Source organism: Heptranchias perlo, chromosome 15, assembly GCF_035084215.1.
Source record: "Heptranchias perlo isolate sHepPer1 chromosome 15, sHepPer1.hap1, whole genome shotgun sequence".
Lineage (NCBI taxonomy): Eukaryota > Metazoa > Chordata > Chondrichthyes > Hexanchiformes > Hexanchidae > Heptranchias > Heptranchias perlo.
Window position 1 is genome coordinate 63,046,003 of NC_090339.1, and position 17,986 is coordinate 63,063,988.

The 17,986-nt window shown below is 45.3% G+C and overlaps 1 protein-coding gene across 1 annotated transcript in view; it reads right to left on the bottom strand.

Annotated features, from left to right (window-relative positions):
- Window positions 1-17,986, bottom strand: part of LOC137333147 (tripeptidyl-peptidase 2-like) — a 113,837-nt gene that overhangs the window by 34,276 nt on the left and 61,575 nt on the right. The window contains exons 11-16 of the mRNA XM_067997323.1: window positions 17,773-17,921; window positions 10,441-10,556; window positions 4,926-5,097; window positions 3,759-3,916; window positions 2,962-3,038; window positions 1,180-1,286 (exon numbers count right to left, since the gene is read on the bottom strand). Of these exons, the coding sequence (XP_067853424.1) occupies window positions 1,180-1,286; window positions 2,962-3,038; window positions 3,759-3,916; window positions 4,926-5,097; window positions 10,441-10,556; window positions 17,773-17,921 (779 nt within the window). The remainder of the gene's footprint in view (window positions 1-1,179; window positions 1,287-2,961; window positions 3,039-3,758; window positions 3,917-4,925; window positions 5,098-10,440; window positions 10,557-17,772; window positions 17,922-17,986) is intronic.

The following is a 17,986-nucleotide window of genomic DNA, read 5'->3' on the forward strand; positions in this document are numbered from 1 at the left end:
ATTTGAAGAAAATCAAGGGAGTCCTTTTCATGTTCTGCCCAATATTTATCTCTCAACTCATACCACTAAAAATCTGGTCGTATCTCACCGCTGTTTGAGAGACTTTGCTGTGTGCAAATTAGCTGCTGCATTTGCCTACAAAACAACGGTGACCGCACTTCAAAACTATTTCATTAGCTTTGGGACATGGAGGTTTCTTTAAAGAAACAACTCTTGGTTCTTCACCAGAATGCAGAACAGACTAGTAGCTGCTGTAAAGGCCAAGTTATAAGACATTTATTTGTAGCTGCACAAACAGTACTGCTGCAGAATTCTTTCTGCAAGCATGCTAAATACAGGCCCAGAGCTGACAGGCATGAACACTTGCAGCTTGAAGTGACAGGGCTCCCCTTCAGATCACTGCTCCTGAGGACAGAATGTTCTTTGCCATGTTCATTATTCTAGTCTCGTGTCTACCCTACAGCGTCAGAAACAATTCTCTCCAACTTCAAATAACTTCAAACTTTGCGAGTAAGCCTGGATCTGAATTATAAGAAAGATTACAAATATTTGTTGATCTTTCAACTTATCTTTTTCTGCGTTTATGTTCCACCATTCACCCTTGCACTCATGGGAGGAGGAGAGAGAACAGTTATTCTGGGTCAGTTAAGTAAATGGAATGAGTGCACCAATGATTTATTTATGTATAAGCATTTTAAACTTTGCTGAAGTATTCAGGAAAAGCCAAGTTACATTACAAATCGCTTAAAATATTTAATAAAAAAAAGTGCATATTCACATCCTTCCAAGACAGAGCTTATCCAATCAACGTTGCGAAGGAAAGAAAATCGAGTAATTTTCTTTCCTTCGCTGTCCTTTGTATGCAATAGAATCAGGCTCAGATACAGATATACGCACATAGATTTGTACTTAGCACTGTGGGAGTACTTTCACCACACATACTGCAGTAGTTTCAAGGCAGTGGCTCACCACCACCTTCTCAAGGGCAACTAGGGATGGGCAATAAATGCTGGTCTGGCCAGCGACGCCCACATCCCAAGAATTAATTAAAAAATAACATGCATGAATGTGTTCTTCGGTTTTTAATCTTTTTGTTCCTCTTTCCTTTGTCCATACCCACTCGTTATCGAGTTTCTTAATAATATAAACTGTCAAAATTCCCAGAAATATGACACCTACCGGCCCACGTAGCCCCATGGGGCACTTCAATGAAGTGTCTTTTGATCTCTCCAGGCTTGAAGTACACATTTTTGTGCTCAAGTTTGTATTCACAAGCTGCATTTACACTACACCCACAGAGACAAAGAAAAACAATTAGAACAGTTCCATTATCTACAACAGTAAAACTACAGTGAGCACAGGCTCACCAACACATAACTAAGTGATACAACTTTCTTTCTTGGGGAATTCTGATACATGAGCTCCCCCCACCCCCATGACCATAGTTATTATTTGACTGAATAAAAGCTAAACACTGTTTCTACAGTCCAGATGGCTATGCATTCTTTCAGAAAATAAAATTTTTGGGATACAGTAGACGAGTAATTTGAGACATGACGTGTGGTAAGTGTAGGAGGCTTGGGAGGAACATGCGACTTTGGACCTCTGGTTCCCAAAGCTCTCCACCACTGGGGGTTTTCCTCACCTCTGTTGTAGACTAATTGATTGATTGATTATGATTAGTCAACAACTTCATTATCGTTGCATCATGTGATTACCAGGATGGATCTTTTCTCGTCTAGCAATTCCTATGTTTCTATTTGCATCTATTGTTAGTCACTTTTGGAACATGTCCAACTCTCTGACTCTTTGATCTTTAAAGGGGGGTGTTGACAGCAAAGCCTTCTTTCTTTACTCGCTGACACTTACACCACTAAAAGTATTTCAAAACTGGTCCTTAATGGATGCCAAGTTGAGGAACTCTGTCCCAAGCCAACACATTTGATGTGTGCTTGTATACAAGAGCAATTGAGTGACTGAATTCAGCAGTAGTTGCTGGCTTTTTCCATCCCAGGGACTGACCTCTGACTCTCCCTTAGGAGGTTTATCAGTTTATGATCGGAGGCTGCGGGCCTATCGTTTGGCAAGACCTACATCGAAACGGCCTCCTGGGATATGGAATGAGAGCATTATAAAGGACTACACGAGCTCCTGGGAGATGGGGATGTGAATGTGAATCGGAGCTCTATAAAGTACAATTTCGTTCTAGTTATTTGTCTATGAAACAGCATTAACTGCCCCTTGTAATCAGCCTAACCGTGGGGTATTAGTAAAAGGAAGCAAAACAACCTGAGAGTCCTGCTATTCCCTGCTTCGCTGGGGTCCCGAACAGCAGCTGAGATGCTTGCAGGTAATTCTTTGTTTTCCACCTGACAATGCTACCCAGAGCAATGGACACTTAAAGTGCTGGTGCGGGGTGTGTGTGTGTGTGTGTGTGTGTGTGTGTGTGTGTCCTCCTCAGTGTTCCAGCAGAATGACAGAATGGCACAGCTCTGTTATCTTCTATTATGGTTCAGATATCTGTTTATCTGATGGCACAGCATTTTGTAGCATATTCTCTGCTGCCGTCAGCAACATAAGAACAGGAGGAGGACATTCAGCCCCTCGAGCCTCTGCTCCGCCATTCAATTAGATTACGGCTGATCTGCATCTTAACCCCATCTACCCACCATGGTTCTGTAACCCTTACCGAACAAAAATCTATCAATCTCAGTTTTGAAATTTTCAATTGACCCCCAGCCTCAACAGCTTTTTTTTTGGGGGGGGGGGGGGGGGGGGGGGGAGTTCCAGATTTCCACTGCCCTTTGTGTGAAGAAGTGCTTCCTGACATCACCCCTGAATGGCAGCAATGAATGCAGCAAAAAAAATTAAAATGCTGCATAGCTTTTTTTTAAAATCATTAAAATGTACACAACAAATTTAAAATTCGTACGAGATAGCAGAAAACTCATTTTCACAAACCTTGAAGGAATAATGACTGTGACGGGAATTCGGAACACTGGCCCAGCACTTGGGGCAGTTGTATCGTATCCAAGGACCTGGAGCAAGGAGAAAAAGTTCAGAACGCTAAAAAAAAACATAGCCTGCGATCCACTTCAAACATTATCGGCCAATTTACAATTATTCTCTGCCATAGGAACAGGAGCAAGCCATTCAGCCCCTCAAGCCAGTCCCGCCATTCATTTAGATCATGGCTGATCTGTAACTTAATTCCATTTACCCTTTGTGCGAACTGCAAACCTGCAAGAGCAGGTTGATTTTGCCTCCCTTGCCAGGGGATTTGGGCTGCATTCCACCAACCATTTTCCAAGAGGACACTCTTGGCTAGTGCCCTAGGCGCGGTTGGTAGCCCTCCTACCTTGGTCAGAAGGTTGTGGGTTCAAGTCCCATTCCGAGAGACTTGAGCACAAGACCTGGGCTGACACTCCCAGTGCAGGACTGAGGGAGTGCTGCACTGTCGGAGGTGCCGTCTTACGGATGAGACGTTAAACCGAGGCCCCGTCTGCACTCTCGGGTGGAGGTAAAAAGATCCCACGGCTACTATTTGAAGAGGAGCAGGGGCGCTCCCCCCGATGTCCTGGCCAATATTTATCCCTCAACCAACATCATTAAAAACAGATGATCTGACAGCTATTATCACACGCTAACCCAGAACAGAACACAAGTTACGATTAGGATAAAAATATACCATTAAACATCATGCTGTTGAGCACAAAGTGCCAACTGATCATACGTACAGGAAAAGCCATTCAACGAACCTCGGTGTAGTGTGACCCCTCCTTGAGTCCTCGTGCATCCACCCTGACTGGTACCTGCCGGGATTGGTTCATCAGCTCCAGGTGGGAGGGGATGTGCACCCACGATGCATTGCAGGTCAGAGCCAGGTGTATTTGGAGAGCTATCTTCTCACTATTTTCTGGGTATTTAAAATAAAACAGGAGGAGAATTGAACACCTCACATGACTTGAACAGTGAGTTGACTGTTCACCAAACGTCTCTTATAAGCTCTGATCAATGCTGCGTTCAACACTTCTAATTCAATGAACCCTCTCGCAGGTATAAACTGCAGCAATGCCAGTTCTTGCTTTTGCAGGTGCTCTTCTGGTATATCCTTTAGATTTGTACTCCCTTGCAGCTGTGTAAAAGATAATGGGGGGATGATTCCCCTGGCTCTCTCCCCTCGGCTCTAGTACTGGATGGGAGCAGTGCTCCCTTAGTGTGCTGTGCCTGTCAAGGGCCTGGAGTGCAACTATCTGCTGTCCTGGGACATTAAAATGACATGGGGCACCCTTGGCACAGACCGAGGCTCAGTCCTAGAACTGACAAGAAGGGGGCAAATTCAAGTGCAGCTGTGGCCTCATAGAGGTTAGGAGGGGGGGGGGGGGGAGATCAGGGAAGGGGGATCAGGGAAGGGGGATAGGGTGGGTCAGGGAAGAGGGTTAGGATGGAAGGGTCAAGCCACAGGGTTAGGGAGGTTTTTGAAAGCTGGGATGAGGATAGGAACTGCACACATTTGGGATTGGAAAGCGATAAATAATTGGCACAAAAAGTAAAAATGTAAGTTTAAGAACAACAGGCTTGCAATTACATAGAGCCGTATATTCTCAGGACACCTCAGAGCATTTCACAAACAGCGAATTACTTTCTGAAATGTAGTCACTGCCTCACCTCTTCGACAGCTCCTTTTTTTGTCTCGCCATCCAATTTGTCTGATTGCGTCCCTGTGAAGGGCGTTTTTCTACGTTAAAGTTGTTGTTAATGTTACGTCGGCATTATGGCACGTCTCAAAAAATTGGCCCCCTCCCATTCAATCCACTGCACTGCCCTACCCACTGCCAAATTGCCACTTGCCTGTTCTAACCGCCTAAACCATGCACTGGAAAACCTCGGGTGTCTCTTGCATTGAATTTTGTTTTTTTCCATACCTGCGTTTTCAGGAAACACTGGCTCCACAGAAACAGAGAAGTCGATGGGCACAGACAGGTACGCGGGGTCCCTGAGGTAGATTCCACGCAGGTGGCTTATTTTGATGTTGAAGCCCAATTGACTACTTTTCACTGAGACGTTTTGGCTGAGGTAGTCATAGGCCTTTTCAATCTGTCCGGAAAAAAATTAAAGTGTTACTATGGAAACCCATGAGAATTTCCTGGGTGGAGAAATCAGCTGTGTGTGGGTAAACTTTCTCAGTGAGACCTAAGGGGATAATCTTAAGAAGCTTCTATTCAGAATATCTTTGGAGAATATTACAAAATGAAAAAAAAAGATTTCTATAGCGCCTTCCATGACCTCAGGATGTCCCAAAGCGCTTTCCAGCCAATTAATTACTTTTGAAGTGTAGTCACTGTTGTAATGTAGGAAATGCGGCACCAATTTGCGCACAGCAAGATCCCACAAACAGCAATGAGATAATGACCAGATAATCTGTTTTAGTGATGTAGGTTGAGGGATAAATATTGGCCAGGACACCAGGGAGAACTCCTCAAATAATGCAGTGGGATTCTTTACATTCTCCTGAGAGGGCAGACGGGGCCTCACTTTAACGCTTAATCCGAAAGACGGCACCTCCGACAGTGCAGCACTCCCACAGTACTGCACCGACAATGCCAGGTAGATCTTGTGCTCAAGTCTCTGGAGTGGGACTTGAACCCATGACCTTCTGACTCAGAGGAGAGAGTGCTGCCCACTGAGCCACGGCCTGACAAGTTCACAAAGGATGAGCCAGCAGTTGGAAGTTCACTGCTCTGTCGCTTGCAGCTGATGAGCTCCACAGATGGTAGCTCTCTGCATTCAGCAGGACTGAGGAATGAAGGAGTTGAGGGATGATTCATCGAGCCAAAGGAATGAAGGAGTTGAGGGATGATTCATCGAGCCAACGGTAAATATATCCATTTAGAATCAGGTAGGTAGTAGTCACAGAAATTCTAATCAATGAGTACCATGAGGGATGGGTCAAGGGATTGTTCACCCTTGGGGCTTGGACTCGAATCAAGCCAGACTGAGGAGATGAACGTCTCCCATCTCTGCTGGCTGAGGTTGAGACAGTCCCAAACCAATTTCTATGGCTGGAGTGTCCAAACTTTTCGCCTTCACAGATCACATTGGTGAACCTCGGGATCCCATTTTTTTCCCTGTTCCCATGAATTTGCAGATACCTTTTTTTCAAATTCATTCTCGGGATGTGGACGTCCAATAAAAAAAAATGGGCACCAAGAAAAATAGGGTGGTAATAGTAGGGGACTTTAACTTTCCCAACATTGACTGGGACAGCCATAGCATTAGGGGCTTGGATGGAGAGAAATTTGTTGAGTGTATTCAGGAGGAATTTCTCATTCAGTATGTGGATGGCCCGACTAGAGAGGGGGCAAAACTTGACCTCCTCTTGGGAAATAAGGAAGGGCAGGTGACAGAAGTGTTAGTGAGGGATCACTTTGGGACCAGTGATCATAATTCCATTAGTTTTAAGATAGCTATGGAGAATGATAGGTCTGGCCCAAAAGTTAAAATTCTAAATTGGGGAAAGGCCAATTTTGATGGTATTGGACAGGAACTTTCAGAAGTTGATTGGGAGAGTCTGTTGGCAGGCAAAGGGACATCTGGTAAGTGGGAGGCTTTCAAAGATGGGAGGGAAAGTAGAGAGTGAGGAGGACATAAAAAACCTGCAAGGGGATATAGACAGGCTGGGTGAGTGGGCGGAGATTTGGCAGATGCAATATAATATTGGAAAATGTGAGGTTATGCACTTTGGCAGGAAAAATCAGAGAGCAAGTTATTTTCTTAATGGCGAGAGACTGGAAAGTACTGCAGTACAAAGGGATCTGGGGGTCCTAGTGCAAGAAAATCAAAACGTTGGTATGCAGGTGCAGCAGGTGATCAAGAAAGCCAACGGAATGTTGGCTTTTATTGCTAGGGGGATAGAATATAAAAACAAGGAGGTATTGCTGCAGTTATATAAGGTATTGGTGAGACCGCACCTGGAATACTGCATACAGTTTTGGTCTCCATACTTAAGAAAAGACATACTTGCTCTCGAGGCAGTACAAAGAAGGTTCACTCGGTTAATCCCGGGGATGAGGGGGCGGACATATGAGGAGAGGTTGAGTAGATTGGGACTCTACTCATTGGAGTTCAGAAGAATGAGAGGCGATCTTATTGAAACATATAAGATTGTGAAGGGTCTTGATCGGGTGGATGCAGTAAGGATGTTCCCAAAGATGGGTGAAACTAGAACTAGGGGGCATAATCTTAGAATAAGGGGCTGCTCTTTCAAAACTGAGATGAGGAGAAACTTCTTCACTCAGAGGGTGGTAGGTCTGTGGAATTTGCTGCCCCAGGAAGCTGTGGAAGCTACATCATTAGATAAATTTAAAACAGAAATAGACAGTTTCCTAGAAGTAAAGGGAATTAGGGGTTATGGGGAGCGGGCAGGAAATTGGACATGAAGCTGAGTTCGGATCGGTCAATGCCCTGTGGGTGGCGGAGAGGGCACAGGGGCTATGTGGCCGGGTCCTGCTCCGACTTCTTGTGTTCTTTAGATTTGTGGTTGGGATCAGATCAGCCATGATCTTATTGAATGGCGGAGCAGGCTCGAGGGGCCGATTGGCCTACTCCTGCTCCAATTTCTTATGTTCTTATGTTCTTAAAAGTGTGTTAACCAGGGTTCAGGGTAAGCACATTCCTTATAAAGTGAAGGGCAACGCTGGTAGAAGTAGGGAACCTTGGATGACTCGGGAGATTGAGGCCCAAGTCAAAAAGAAGAAGGAGGCATATGACATGCATAGGCAGCTGGGATCAAGTGGATCCCTTGAAGAGTATAGAGATTGCCGGAGTAGAGTTAAGAGAGAAATCAGGAGGGCGAAAAGGGGACATGAGATTGCTTTGGCAGATAAGGCAAAGGAGAATCCAAAGAGCTTCTACAAATACATAAAGGGCAAAAGAGTAACGAGGGAGAGAGTAGGGCCTCTTAAGGATCAACAAGGTCATCCATGTGCTGAACCACAAGAGATGGGTGAGATCCTGAATGAATATTTCACATCGGTATTTACGGTTGAGAAAGGCATGGATGTTAGGGAACTTGGGGAAATAAATAGTGATGTCTTGAGGAGTGTACATATTACAGAGAGGGAGGTGCTGGAAGTCTTAACGCGCATCAAGGTAGATAAATCTCCGGGACCTGATGAAATGTATCCCAGGACGTTATGGGAGGTTAGGGAGGAAATTGCGGGTCCCCTAGCAGAGATATTTGAATCATCCACCGCTACAGGTGAGGTGCCTGAAGATTGGAGGGTAGCAAATGTTGTGCCTTTGTTTAAGAAGGGCGGCAGGGAAAAGCCTGGGAACTACAGACCAGTGAGCCTGACATCTGTAGTGGGTAAGTTGTTAGAGGGTATTCTGAGGGACAGGATCTACAGGCATTTGGAGAGGCAGGGACTGATTAGGAACAGTCAGCATGGTTTTGTGAGAGGAAAATCATGTCTCACGAATTTGATTGAGTTTTTTGAAGGGGTAACCAAGAAGATAGATGAGGGCTGTGCAGTAGACGTGGTCTACATGGACTTTAGCAAAGCCTTTGACAAGGTACCACATGGTAGATTGTTACATAAGGTTAAATCTCACGGGATCCAAGGTGAGGTAGCCAATTGGATACAAAATTGGCTTGACGACAGAAGACAGAGGGTGGTTGTAGAGGGTTGTTTCTCAAACTGGAGGCCTGTGTCCAGCGGTGTGCCTCAGGGATTGGTGCTGGGTCCGCTATTATTTGTTATTTATATTAATGATTTGGATGAGAATTTAGGAGGCATGGTTAGTAAGTTTGCAGATGACACCAAGATTAATGGCATTGTGGACAGTGAAGAAGGTTATCTAGGATTGCAACGGGATCTTGATAAATTGGGCCAGTGGGCCGATGGAGTTTAATTTCGATAAATGTGAGGTGATGCATTTTGGTAGATCGAATCGGGCCAGGACCTACTCCGTTAATGGTAGGGCGTTGGGGAGAGTTATAGAACAAAGAGATCTAGGAGGACAGGTTCATAGCTCCTTGAAAGTGGAGTCACAGGTGGATAGGGTGGTGAAGAAGGCATTTGGCATGCTTGGTTTCATTGGTCAGAACATTGAATGCAGGAGTTGGGATGTCTTGTTGAAGTTGTACAGGGCATTAGTAAGGCCACACTTGGAATACTGTGTACAGTTCTGGTCACCCTATTATAGAAAGGGTATTATTAAACTAGAAAGAGTGCAGAAAAGATTTACTAGGATGCTACCGGGACTTGATGGTTTGACTTATAGGGAGAGGTTAGATCGACTGGGACTTTTTTCCCTGGAGAGTAGGAGGTTTAGGGGTGATCTTATAGAAGTCTATAAAATAATGAGGGGCATAGATAAGGTAGATAGTCAAAATCTTTTCCCAAAGGTAGGGGAGTCTATAACGAGGGGACATAGATTTAAGGTGAGAGGGGAGAGATACAAAAGGGTCCAGAGGGGCAATTTTTTCACTCAAAGGGTGGTGAGTGTCTGGAACGAGCTGCCAGAGGCAGTAGTGGAGGCGGGTACAATTTTGTCTTTTAAAAAGCATTTGGACAGTTACATGGGTAAGATGGGTATAGAGGGATATGGGCCAAGTGCAGGCAATTGGGACTAGCTTAGTGGTATAAACTGGGCGACATGGACATGTTGGGCCGAAGGGCCTGTTTCCATGTTGTAACTTCTATGATTCTATGATAAGCCATATAAGGAGATATTAGGGCAGGTGACCGAAAGCTTTGTCAAAGAGGTAGGTTTTAAGGAGCATCTTAAAGTGAGGTATGGAGGCGGAGAGGTTTAGGGAGGGAATTCCAGAGTTTAGGGCCTAGGCAGCTGAAGGCACGGCCGCCAATGGTGGAGCGATTAAAATCGGGGATGCGTAAGAGGCCAGAATTGGAGGAGCGCAGAGATCTCGGAGGGTTTTAGGGCTGGAGGTAGGGGTAGGAATAGGGAGGGGCGAGGCCACGGCGGGATTTGAACACGAGGACGAGAATTTTAAAGTCGAGGCGTTGCCGGACTGGGAGACAATGTCGGTCAGCGAACACAGGGGTGATGGTTGAACGGGACTTGGTGTGAGTTAGGATATGGGCAGCAGAGCTTTGGATGTGTGGGAGACAGAGCTGAAAGACATTTACAGTAATTAGACAGAGAGAGCACTGACTAACATGATGAAAGGAGTGAGTGAGGGTGGGTTTTACTCCTTTATCCGGGCTGCATTCTAATCCAGGTCCTTCAGATCAAAGGGTGGTATCTTCGCTACGCCCGTCAATTAATCACCACCTTGTGTTTTTTTTTCTGTGTTGAAGACCTGGATCGATTCCTAAATCAGGAAGTGGCAGGAGCTGCTGGCTAAACGTCTCAACAAACGAGGCAAAGTGCATCCAAAAGGATTAGTAACTTGGCACGTTTGGTAACGTTTACCTGAATGATCCCGTGGCCTTGTGCGAACACTTCAACATCCTCCACTTTCAGCGCTGTGTTCTCCAGGGCACGACGCACCGAGTGCACGGTGTAACCAATGCCATTCGCTTTCAGCCCTAAAGTATTTTTGGAAACAAGAGGAATGTCGGCACTGGAAGTGTTCACATTAAAAAAGAAAAATCGAAGCAGAACACAACGCAACTCAAGCACGAGTCATTTTACATCAAGTATAAAGATAAGATAGTCACTAATAAATCCAATAGGGAATTGAGGAGAAACTCCTTTACCCAGAGAGTGGTTAGAATGTGGAACTCGCTACCACAAGGAGTAGTTGAGGCGAATAGCATGGATTCATTTAAGGGGAAGCTGGATAAACACATGAGGGAGAAAAGAATAGAAGGATATGCTGATACGGTGAGATAAAGTAGTGAGGGAGGAGGCTCGTATGGAGCATAAACACTGGCGTAGACCTGTTGGGCTGAATGGTCTGTTTCTGTGCTGTATATTCTATTTAATTCTATGCAAATTACTAGGCCAGGACCAGCAGTGAGTAAATGTTATTCATGCTTGCCTCAGTCATTGGTCTGGACACACCGGTTAGTATTGTATCATGGTCATTCACCCACTTATTATCATGACCCACTCCTACCAGATCAAAAACATGAACCTGGTAGTTTCCCATTTCACTGAGGAAGGAGGTTAGGGCATTTATATAGCTCTCCTTAAATGCAGGAAGACACCTCAGAGCATATTACAAGGTGGAATGGGATATAACGGACAATCAGCATGGGGAAAGGGGAGGCCAACAGAGAGGCTAGAATGAAGAACGGAAGGCATCGTCAAAGAGGAAGGTTTGAGGATCTTGAAAGCAGGTAGGGAGGGACAGGGTGGAGGGAACTGGGTAGGGAATTCCAGAGGGCAGGAGCTTATTAGCTGATTGAGTGAGTGTTGATGGTGGAGCAGAGGGAGTGAGAGACGAGTAGTTGTTTAGAATTAGAAGAATGAAGGAGGTAGAAATGCAAGGCTGGAGGAAAAGAAAAAAGAAGCAAGACTTGCATTTATATAGCGCCTTTTAGAACCTCAGGACTTCCCAAAGTGCTTTAAAGCCAATTAAATACTTTTGAAGTATAGTCACTGTTGTAATGTTGAAAACGTGGCAGCCAATTTGCGCACAGCAAGGTCCCACAAACAGCAACGCGATAATGATCAGATCATCTGTTGTAGTGATGTTGGTTGAGGGATCAATGTGGGCCAGGACACTGGGGAGAACGCCCTTGTTTTTCTTCGAATAGTGCCGTGGTATCTTTTACATCCACCTGAGAGGGCAGTCGAGGCTGATTTAATGTCTCATCCGAAAGACGGCACCTCTGACAGTGCAGCACTCCCTCAGTACTGCACGGGAAGTGTCAGCCTAGATTTTGTGCTCAAGTCTCTGGAGTGGGATTTGAACCCATGACCTTCTAATGTATACCAGGCTGTTAAGAAAAGCAAGAAAGGAAATAGCAGAGGCTCTGACCATTATTTTCCAATACTCCCTGGCTACAGGCGTGATGTCGGAGGATTGGAGGACTGCTAACGTTGTACCATTGTTTAAAAAGGGAGAAAGGGATAGACCGAATAATTACAGGCCAGTCAACCTAGCCTCAGTGGTGGACAAACTATTGGAAACAATTCTGAGGGACAGTGTTAATTGTCATTTAGAAAGGCACGGATTAATCAAGGACAGTCAGCATGGATTTGTTAAGGGAAGGTCGTGCCTGAATAACTTGATTGAATTTTTTGAGGAGGTAACAAGGAGGGTTGATGATGATGCGTTTGATGTAGTCTACATGGATTTTAGCAAAGCTTTTGACAAGGTCCCAAATGGCAGACTGGTCAAAAAAGTAAAAGCCAAGGGTAAGTGGAAAGTTGGATCCAAAATTGGCTCAGTGGCAGGAAGCAAAGGGTAATGGTCGACAGGTGTTTTTGTGACTGGAAGGCTGTTTCCAGAGGGGTTCCATAGGGCTCAGTACTAGGTCCCTTGCTTTTTGTGGTATCTATTAATGATTTAGACTTAAATGTAGGGGGCATGATTAAGAAGTTTGCAGATGATGTAAAAATTGGCCGTGTGGTTGATAATGAGGAGGAAAGCTGTAGACTGCAGGAAGATATCAATGGACTGGTCAGAAAAGAGGAAAATGGAATTTAATCCGGAGAAGTGTGAGGTAATGCATTTGGAGAGGGCAAAGAAGGCAAGGGAATACACAATAAATGGGAGGATACTAAGAGGTATAGAGGAACAGAGGGGCTTTGGAGTGCATGTCCACAGATCCCTGAAGGTAGCAGGACAGGTAGATAAGGTAGTTAAGGCGGCATACGGGATACTTTCCTTTATTAGCCGAGACATACAATATAAGAGCAGGGAGGTTATGCTAGAACTGTATAAAATGTTGGTTAGGCCACAGCTAAAGTACTGCATGCGGTTCTGGTCAGGTTACAGGAAAGATGTGATTGTACTAGAGAGGGGTCAGAGGAGATTTACGAGGATGTTGCCAGGGCTGGAGAATTTTAGCTATGAGGAAAGATTGGATAGGCTGAGGTTGTTTTCTTTGGAACAGAGGAGGCTGAGGGGAGATTTAATTGAGGTGTATAAAATTGTGAGGGGGCTAGACAGAGTGGACAGGAAGGGCCCATTTCCCTTAGCAGAGAGGTCAATAACCAGGGGACATAGATTTAAAGTAATTGGTAGAAGGATTAGAGGGGAGCTGAGAATTCTTTTCATCTAGGGGGCGGCAGGGATCTGGAACTCACAGCCTTACAGGGTGGTAGATGCAGAAACCCTCATCACATTTAAAAAGTACTTGGATGTGCACTTGTCGTGCCATAATCTACAAGGCTACGGACCAGCTGCTGGAAAGTGGGATTAGGCATGAAAGCTTTATTTTGGCCGTCACAGACACGATGGCCTCCTTCTGTGCCATAAATTTTGATGATTCTAAGTCAGACACGATAGTGCTACCACTTAACCACAGCTAACTCCAGGTGTCCCTATGATGAAAGGATGTGTGCTCTATAATGGGCAAACAGAAACTCAACCTGTGTGCATTTCTAAGTAACTTGGCTTGGAGACTCTTAAAGGTGATGATGGGTTTCTGAGTGCTTCTGACAGACAGCGGAGAGAAAATAAAATACTATTGAGTAATCTGCCAGGGTTCTGCTCAGCTGTGCCAAGGGTCCACCACCAAGTAAACTCAGCTTGCAATGCATCCTCCATTCAAGTTCAAGCACCTTAAAATTCAGCAATTAACCTTGCAGTCCCATCGAGATAAACTTTTACAAAGTGGGTCAAGGTCTTAACACACCCATGCCTTAAATGTCATAAATGTTCTCAGCTGTCATTTTATCAGGAGTAAAATAGGGGGCATAGTGACTCCACAAACCTCCAACCAACCAGACTCAATCCATAGTCTAAGAGTCAATAATTCAGGTCAAGACACTGACTTGAGGGAGATGGATGATTTGGTTGCAGGGATAGTTCAGTCCTGGTTTGGATGTCTATCAATGCCATACAGTCTGGGATTTAATGGTCTTAAATTTCAATCTTGATTTATTACCCTACGTTCATACCAGACAGGGGTGAACTCATAGATCACATAACAGTCATGCACATACTATTAAAAGACTTTTATATAAATACCAATTATTCATTTAAACCTTGCACCAAGCCCGTGGGAAACAGTCTCACTGCAGCAGCAAGCACCAGTTTGAATTTCAGCTTTGGACCCACATCAACACAACTCCTGAACACAGCACATGAGCATGCGTTTACGTCCCACAAAATCTTCCTTGCACGTGTGCTGTGCTTAAAGGTGATAAGATTATGGGGTGAGTGGTATAGAAGGTGATTATTTACCCATAAAATATCTCGCCTCTGTGAGTTCAATTTGTTGGAGGCCAATCATCTCAGCCCCAGGACATTGCTGCAGGAGTTCCTCAGGACAGTGTCCGAGGCCCAACCATCTTCAGCTGCTTCATCAATGACCTTCCCTCCATCATAAGGTCAGAAATGGGGATGTTCGCTGATGATTGCAGTGTTCAGTTCCATTTGCAACCCCTCAGATAATGAAGCAGTCTGTGCCCGCATGCAGCAAGACCTGGACAACATCCAGGCTTGGGCTGATAAGTGGCAAGTAACATTCGCGTCAGACAAGTGCCAGGCAATGACCATCTCCAACAAGAGAGAGTCTAACCACCTCCCCTTGACATTCAACGGCATTATCATCGCCGAATCTCCCACCATCAACATCCTGGGGGTCACCATTGACCAGAAACTTAACTGGACCAGCCATATAAATACTGTGGCTACAAGAGCAGGTCAGAGGCTGGGTATTCTGTGGCAAGTGACTCACCTCCTGACTCCCCAAAGTCTTTCCACCATCTACAAGGCACAAGTCAGGCGTGTGATGGATTATTCTCCACTTGTCTGGATGAGTGCAGCTCCAACAACACTAAAGAAGCTCAACACCATCCAGGATAAAGCAACCTGCTTGATTGGCACCCTATCCACCCCCCTAAACATTCACTCTCTTCACCACCAGCGCACCGTGGCTGCAGTGTGTACCATCTATAGGATGCAATGCAGCAACTCGCCAAGGCTTCTTCAACAGCACCTCCCAAACCCGCGACCTCTACCATCTAGAAGGACAAGGGCAGCAGGCACATGGGAACAATACCACCTGCACATTCCCCTCCAAGTCACACACCATCCTGACTTGGAAATATATCGCCATTCCTTCATCGTCGCTGGGTCAAAATCCTGGAACTGCCTACCTAACAGCACAGTGGGAGAACATTCACCACACGGACTGCAGCGGTTCAAGAAGGCAGCTCACCACCATCTTCTCAAGGGCAATTAGGGATGGGCAATAAATGCTGGCCTCGCCAGCGACGCCCACATCCCATGAACGAATAAAAAAAAAAGTCCCATCCCAGAGACTTGAGCACATAATCCAGGCTGACACTTCCAGGGTAGTACTGAAGGAGTGCTGCACTGTCGGAGGAGCCGTCTTTCAGATGAGACGTTAAACCGAGGCCCCGTCTGCCCTTTCAAGTGGATGTAAAAGATCACAGGGCATTATCTCGAGGAAGTGCAGGTGAGTTCTCCCCAGTGTCCTGGCCAATATTTATCCCTCAACCAAAATCAATAAAACAGATAATCTGGTCATTTATCTCATTGCTGTTTGTGGGACCTTGCTGTGCACAAATTGGCTGCCGCATTTCCTACATTACAAAAGTGACTACACTTCAAAAGTACTTAATTGGCTGTAAAGCGCTTTGGGACATCCTGAAGTCATGAAAGGCACTATATAAATCTTTCCTTTTTTTACATATTGAGGTTAATTCCTAACCTTTCAACCATTCACACTTGGAGAGCAACTCTATCATTCATAAAGATAAGGGAGGCCATTCGGCCCATCTAACTCATCGCTCCATTGAAACCCATGCTGCTCCCATTACAGCATCTATCTGCCTCTGAATCATGTCTGAATTTTTTCCTCCACTCCCCTACCGGAGACCTTACCAAGTATTGGTCACTCTCTACGTTAAGTGCTTCCTGACATGAGCCCTGAACTTGCCGTTTACCATTTTGTGCCTATATCTTCATGTCCTATGGCCATGGTTTAAGTTGAAATAATGCCGAGGATTGGTCTTTTCCATGATATTCAATAAAGTAGACCTTCTGATCTGTGAAGTTCACATACAAACACTTAATGCGCTCGTACTGCGTTCCTGCTTGCATCACCGTCAGAGAGGGGACAAAGGGCCATAGATACAGGATTTAGAGCAGGGGGCAGGAGAAACTTCTTCACACAGAGTTGTGAGGCTGTGGAATTAATTTCCAGGATTAGTTGGTTGAGGCAGAAACTATGTCAACATTCAGGATTAGATTGGCTAGGCGGGGAAACGAAAAAGGGGTTGAAGGAATATGGGAACAGGGTGGGTGAATGTAATTTGGACTATTTGCTTGTGTGGAGAGTAAACGCTGACGTAGGCTGGTTAGGACGAATGGCCTGTTTCCGTGTTGTAACTTCTATGTATTTCTATGTAGGTGCTAGCCAGTTTGAAATAAATACATGAATTCTTGCATAAAAACAGCACACACAGTAATCAGTGTGATAGCCACTTGTGCGTGAATTTTAACAACGTTAGTCTTGTGCACATAACACTAACATGATAGCGAGACTTAAATCTAACACGTTACGTCTGGTACATGCAGATTTAAATCTACTGATAGTTTGGCTACATTGAGTCTGATTTGGTGCAAAGGTCTCAATTCTGGGGACCCATTTTATTTATTTATCGCCAAAGCTGGACTCACTAACTCTTGTGCAACCAGACCGTTGCGATGGTAACCTCAGCTTAATGTCAGTGCACGCTCCCTGTAACACTGCACTGCTCGTTTACAGCCAAGTGTAAGTTACTGGAACAAATCCAGCCAATGAATACCGGTACAAGTTAGTGCACATTTAAGGGCTGATTCCACAATCGGATGTCCCCAGCTCGGTGCGGCACCACAAGGAGCAAATTAGGGGCTTCGTCCGTACTTCATCTTCATTGGGATCACCCGATCGGGGAACAAAGCTCTTCAATTCACTAAAGCCGCACGGGGACGTTGGAGGACCAAGACTGGGGAACAACAACAACCTGCATTTATACAGAGGATTACATAGAATGTACAGCACAGAAATAGGCCATTCGGCCCCACAGGTCCATGCTGGTGTTTATGCTCCACACGAGCCTCCTCCCTCCCTACTTCATCTAATCCTATCAGCATATCCTTCTTACTCCCTTCTCCCTCATGTGTTTATCCAGCTTCCCCTTAAATGCATCTATGCTAGTCGTCTCAACCACTCCTTGAGGTAGCGAGTTCCACATTCTCACCACTCTCTGGGTAAAGAAATTTCTCCTGAATTCACTATTGGATTTGTTAGTGGTTATCTTATATTTATGGCCCCTAGTTTTGGATTCCCCCACTAGTGGAAACATCTTCTCTATGTCTATCAAACCCCTTCATAATCTTAAAGACCTCTATCAGGTCACCTCTCAGCCTTCTCTTTTCCAGAGAAAAGAGCCCCAGCCTGTTAAGTCTTTCCAGATAGTTGTATTGAAGCAGATGTCTGATTCAAACTCAAATACAGATTTGTGCTGAACTGGTTCAAAGGCCAATTGCAGTGACAGCACCCTGCTGATACAGAAAGGGAAGGAGGGGCAATGATACTACTCACTGTGTGCAGGTTTCCCTCCGTTTTACTATTGACCCTCCAGAGTTTTCAGTGACGCGTCTTAGCATACCTGAGATCAACAGAGCGATGCCACCACAAGCATTAGGAGAGGACATTGAGGTTCCATTCATCAGTTCCATGCCACGTAGAGTCCAGTTGGGGACAGATGCTATAGCTCCCCCTGGAGCGGTGATGCACACTCCCAGCGCTCCATCAACGCTAAATGGATCAAAAAGAACTCGTTAACTCAATATTGGCTTTGGAGGTTGAGGCGGAGGCGGAGG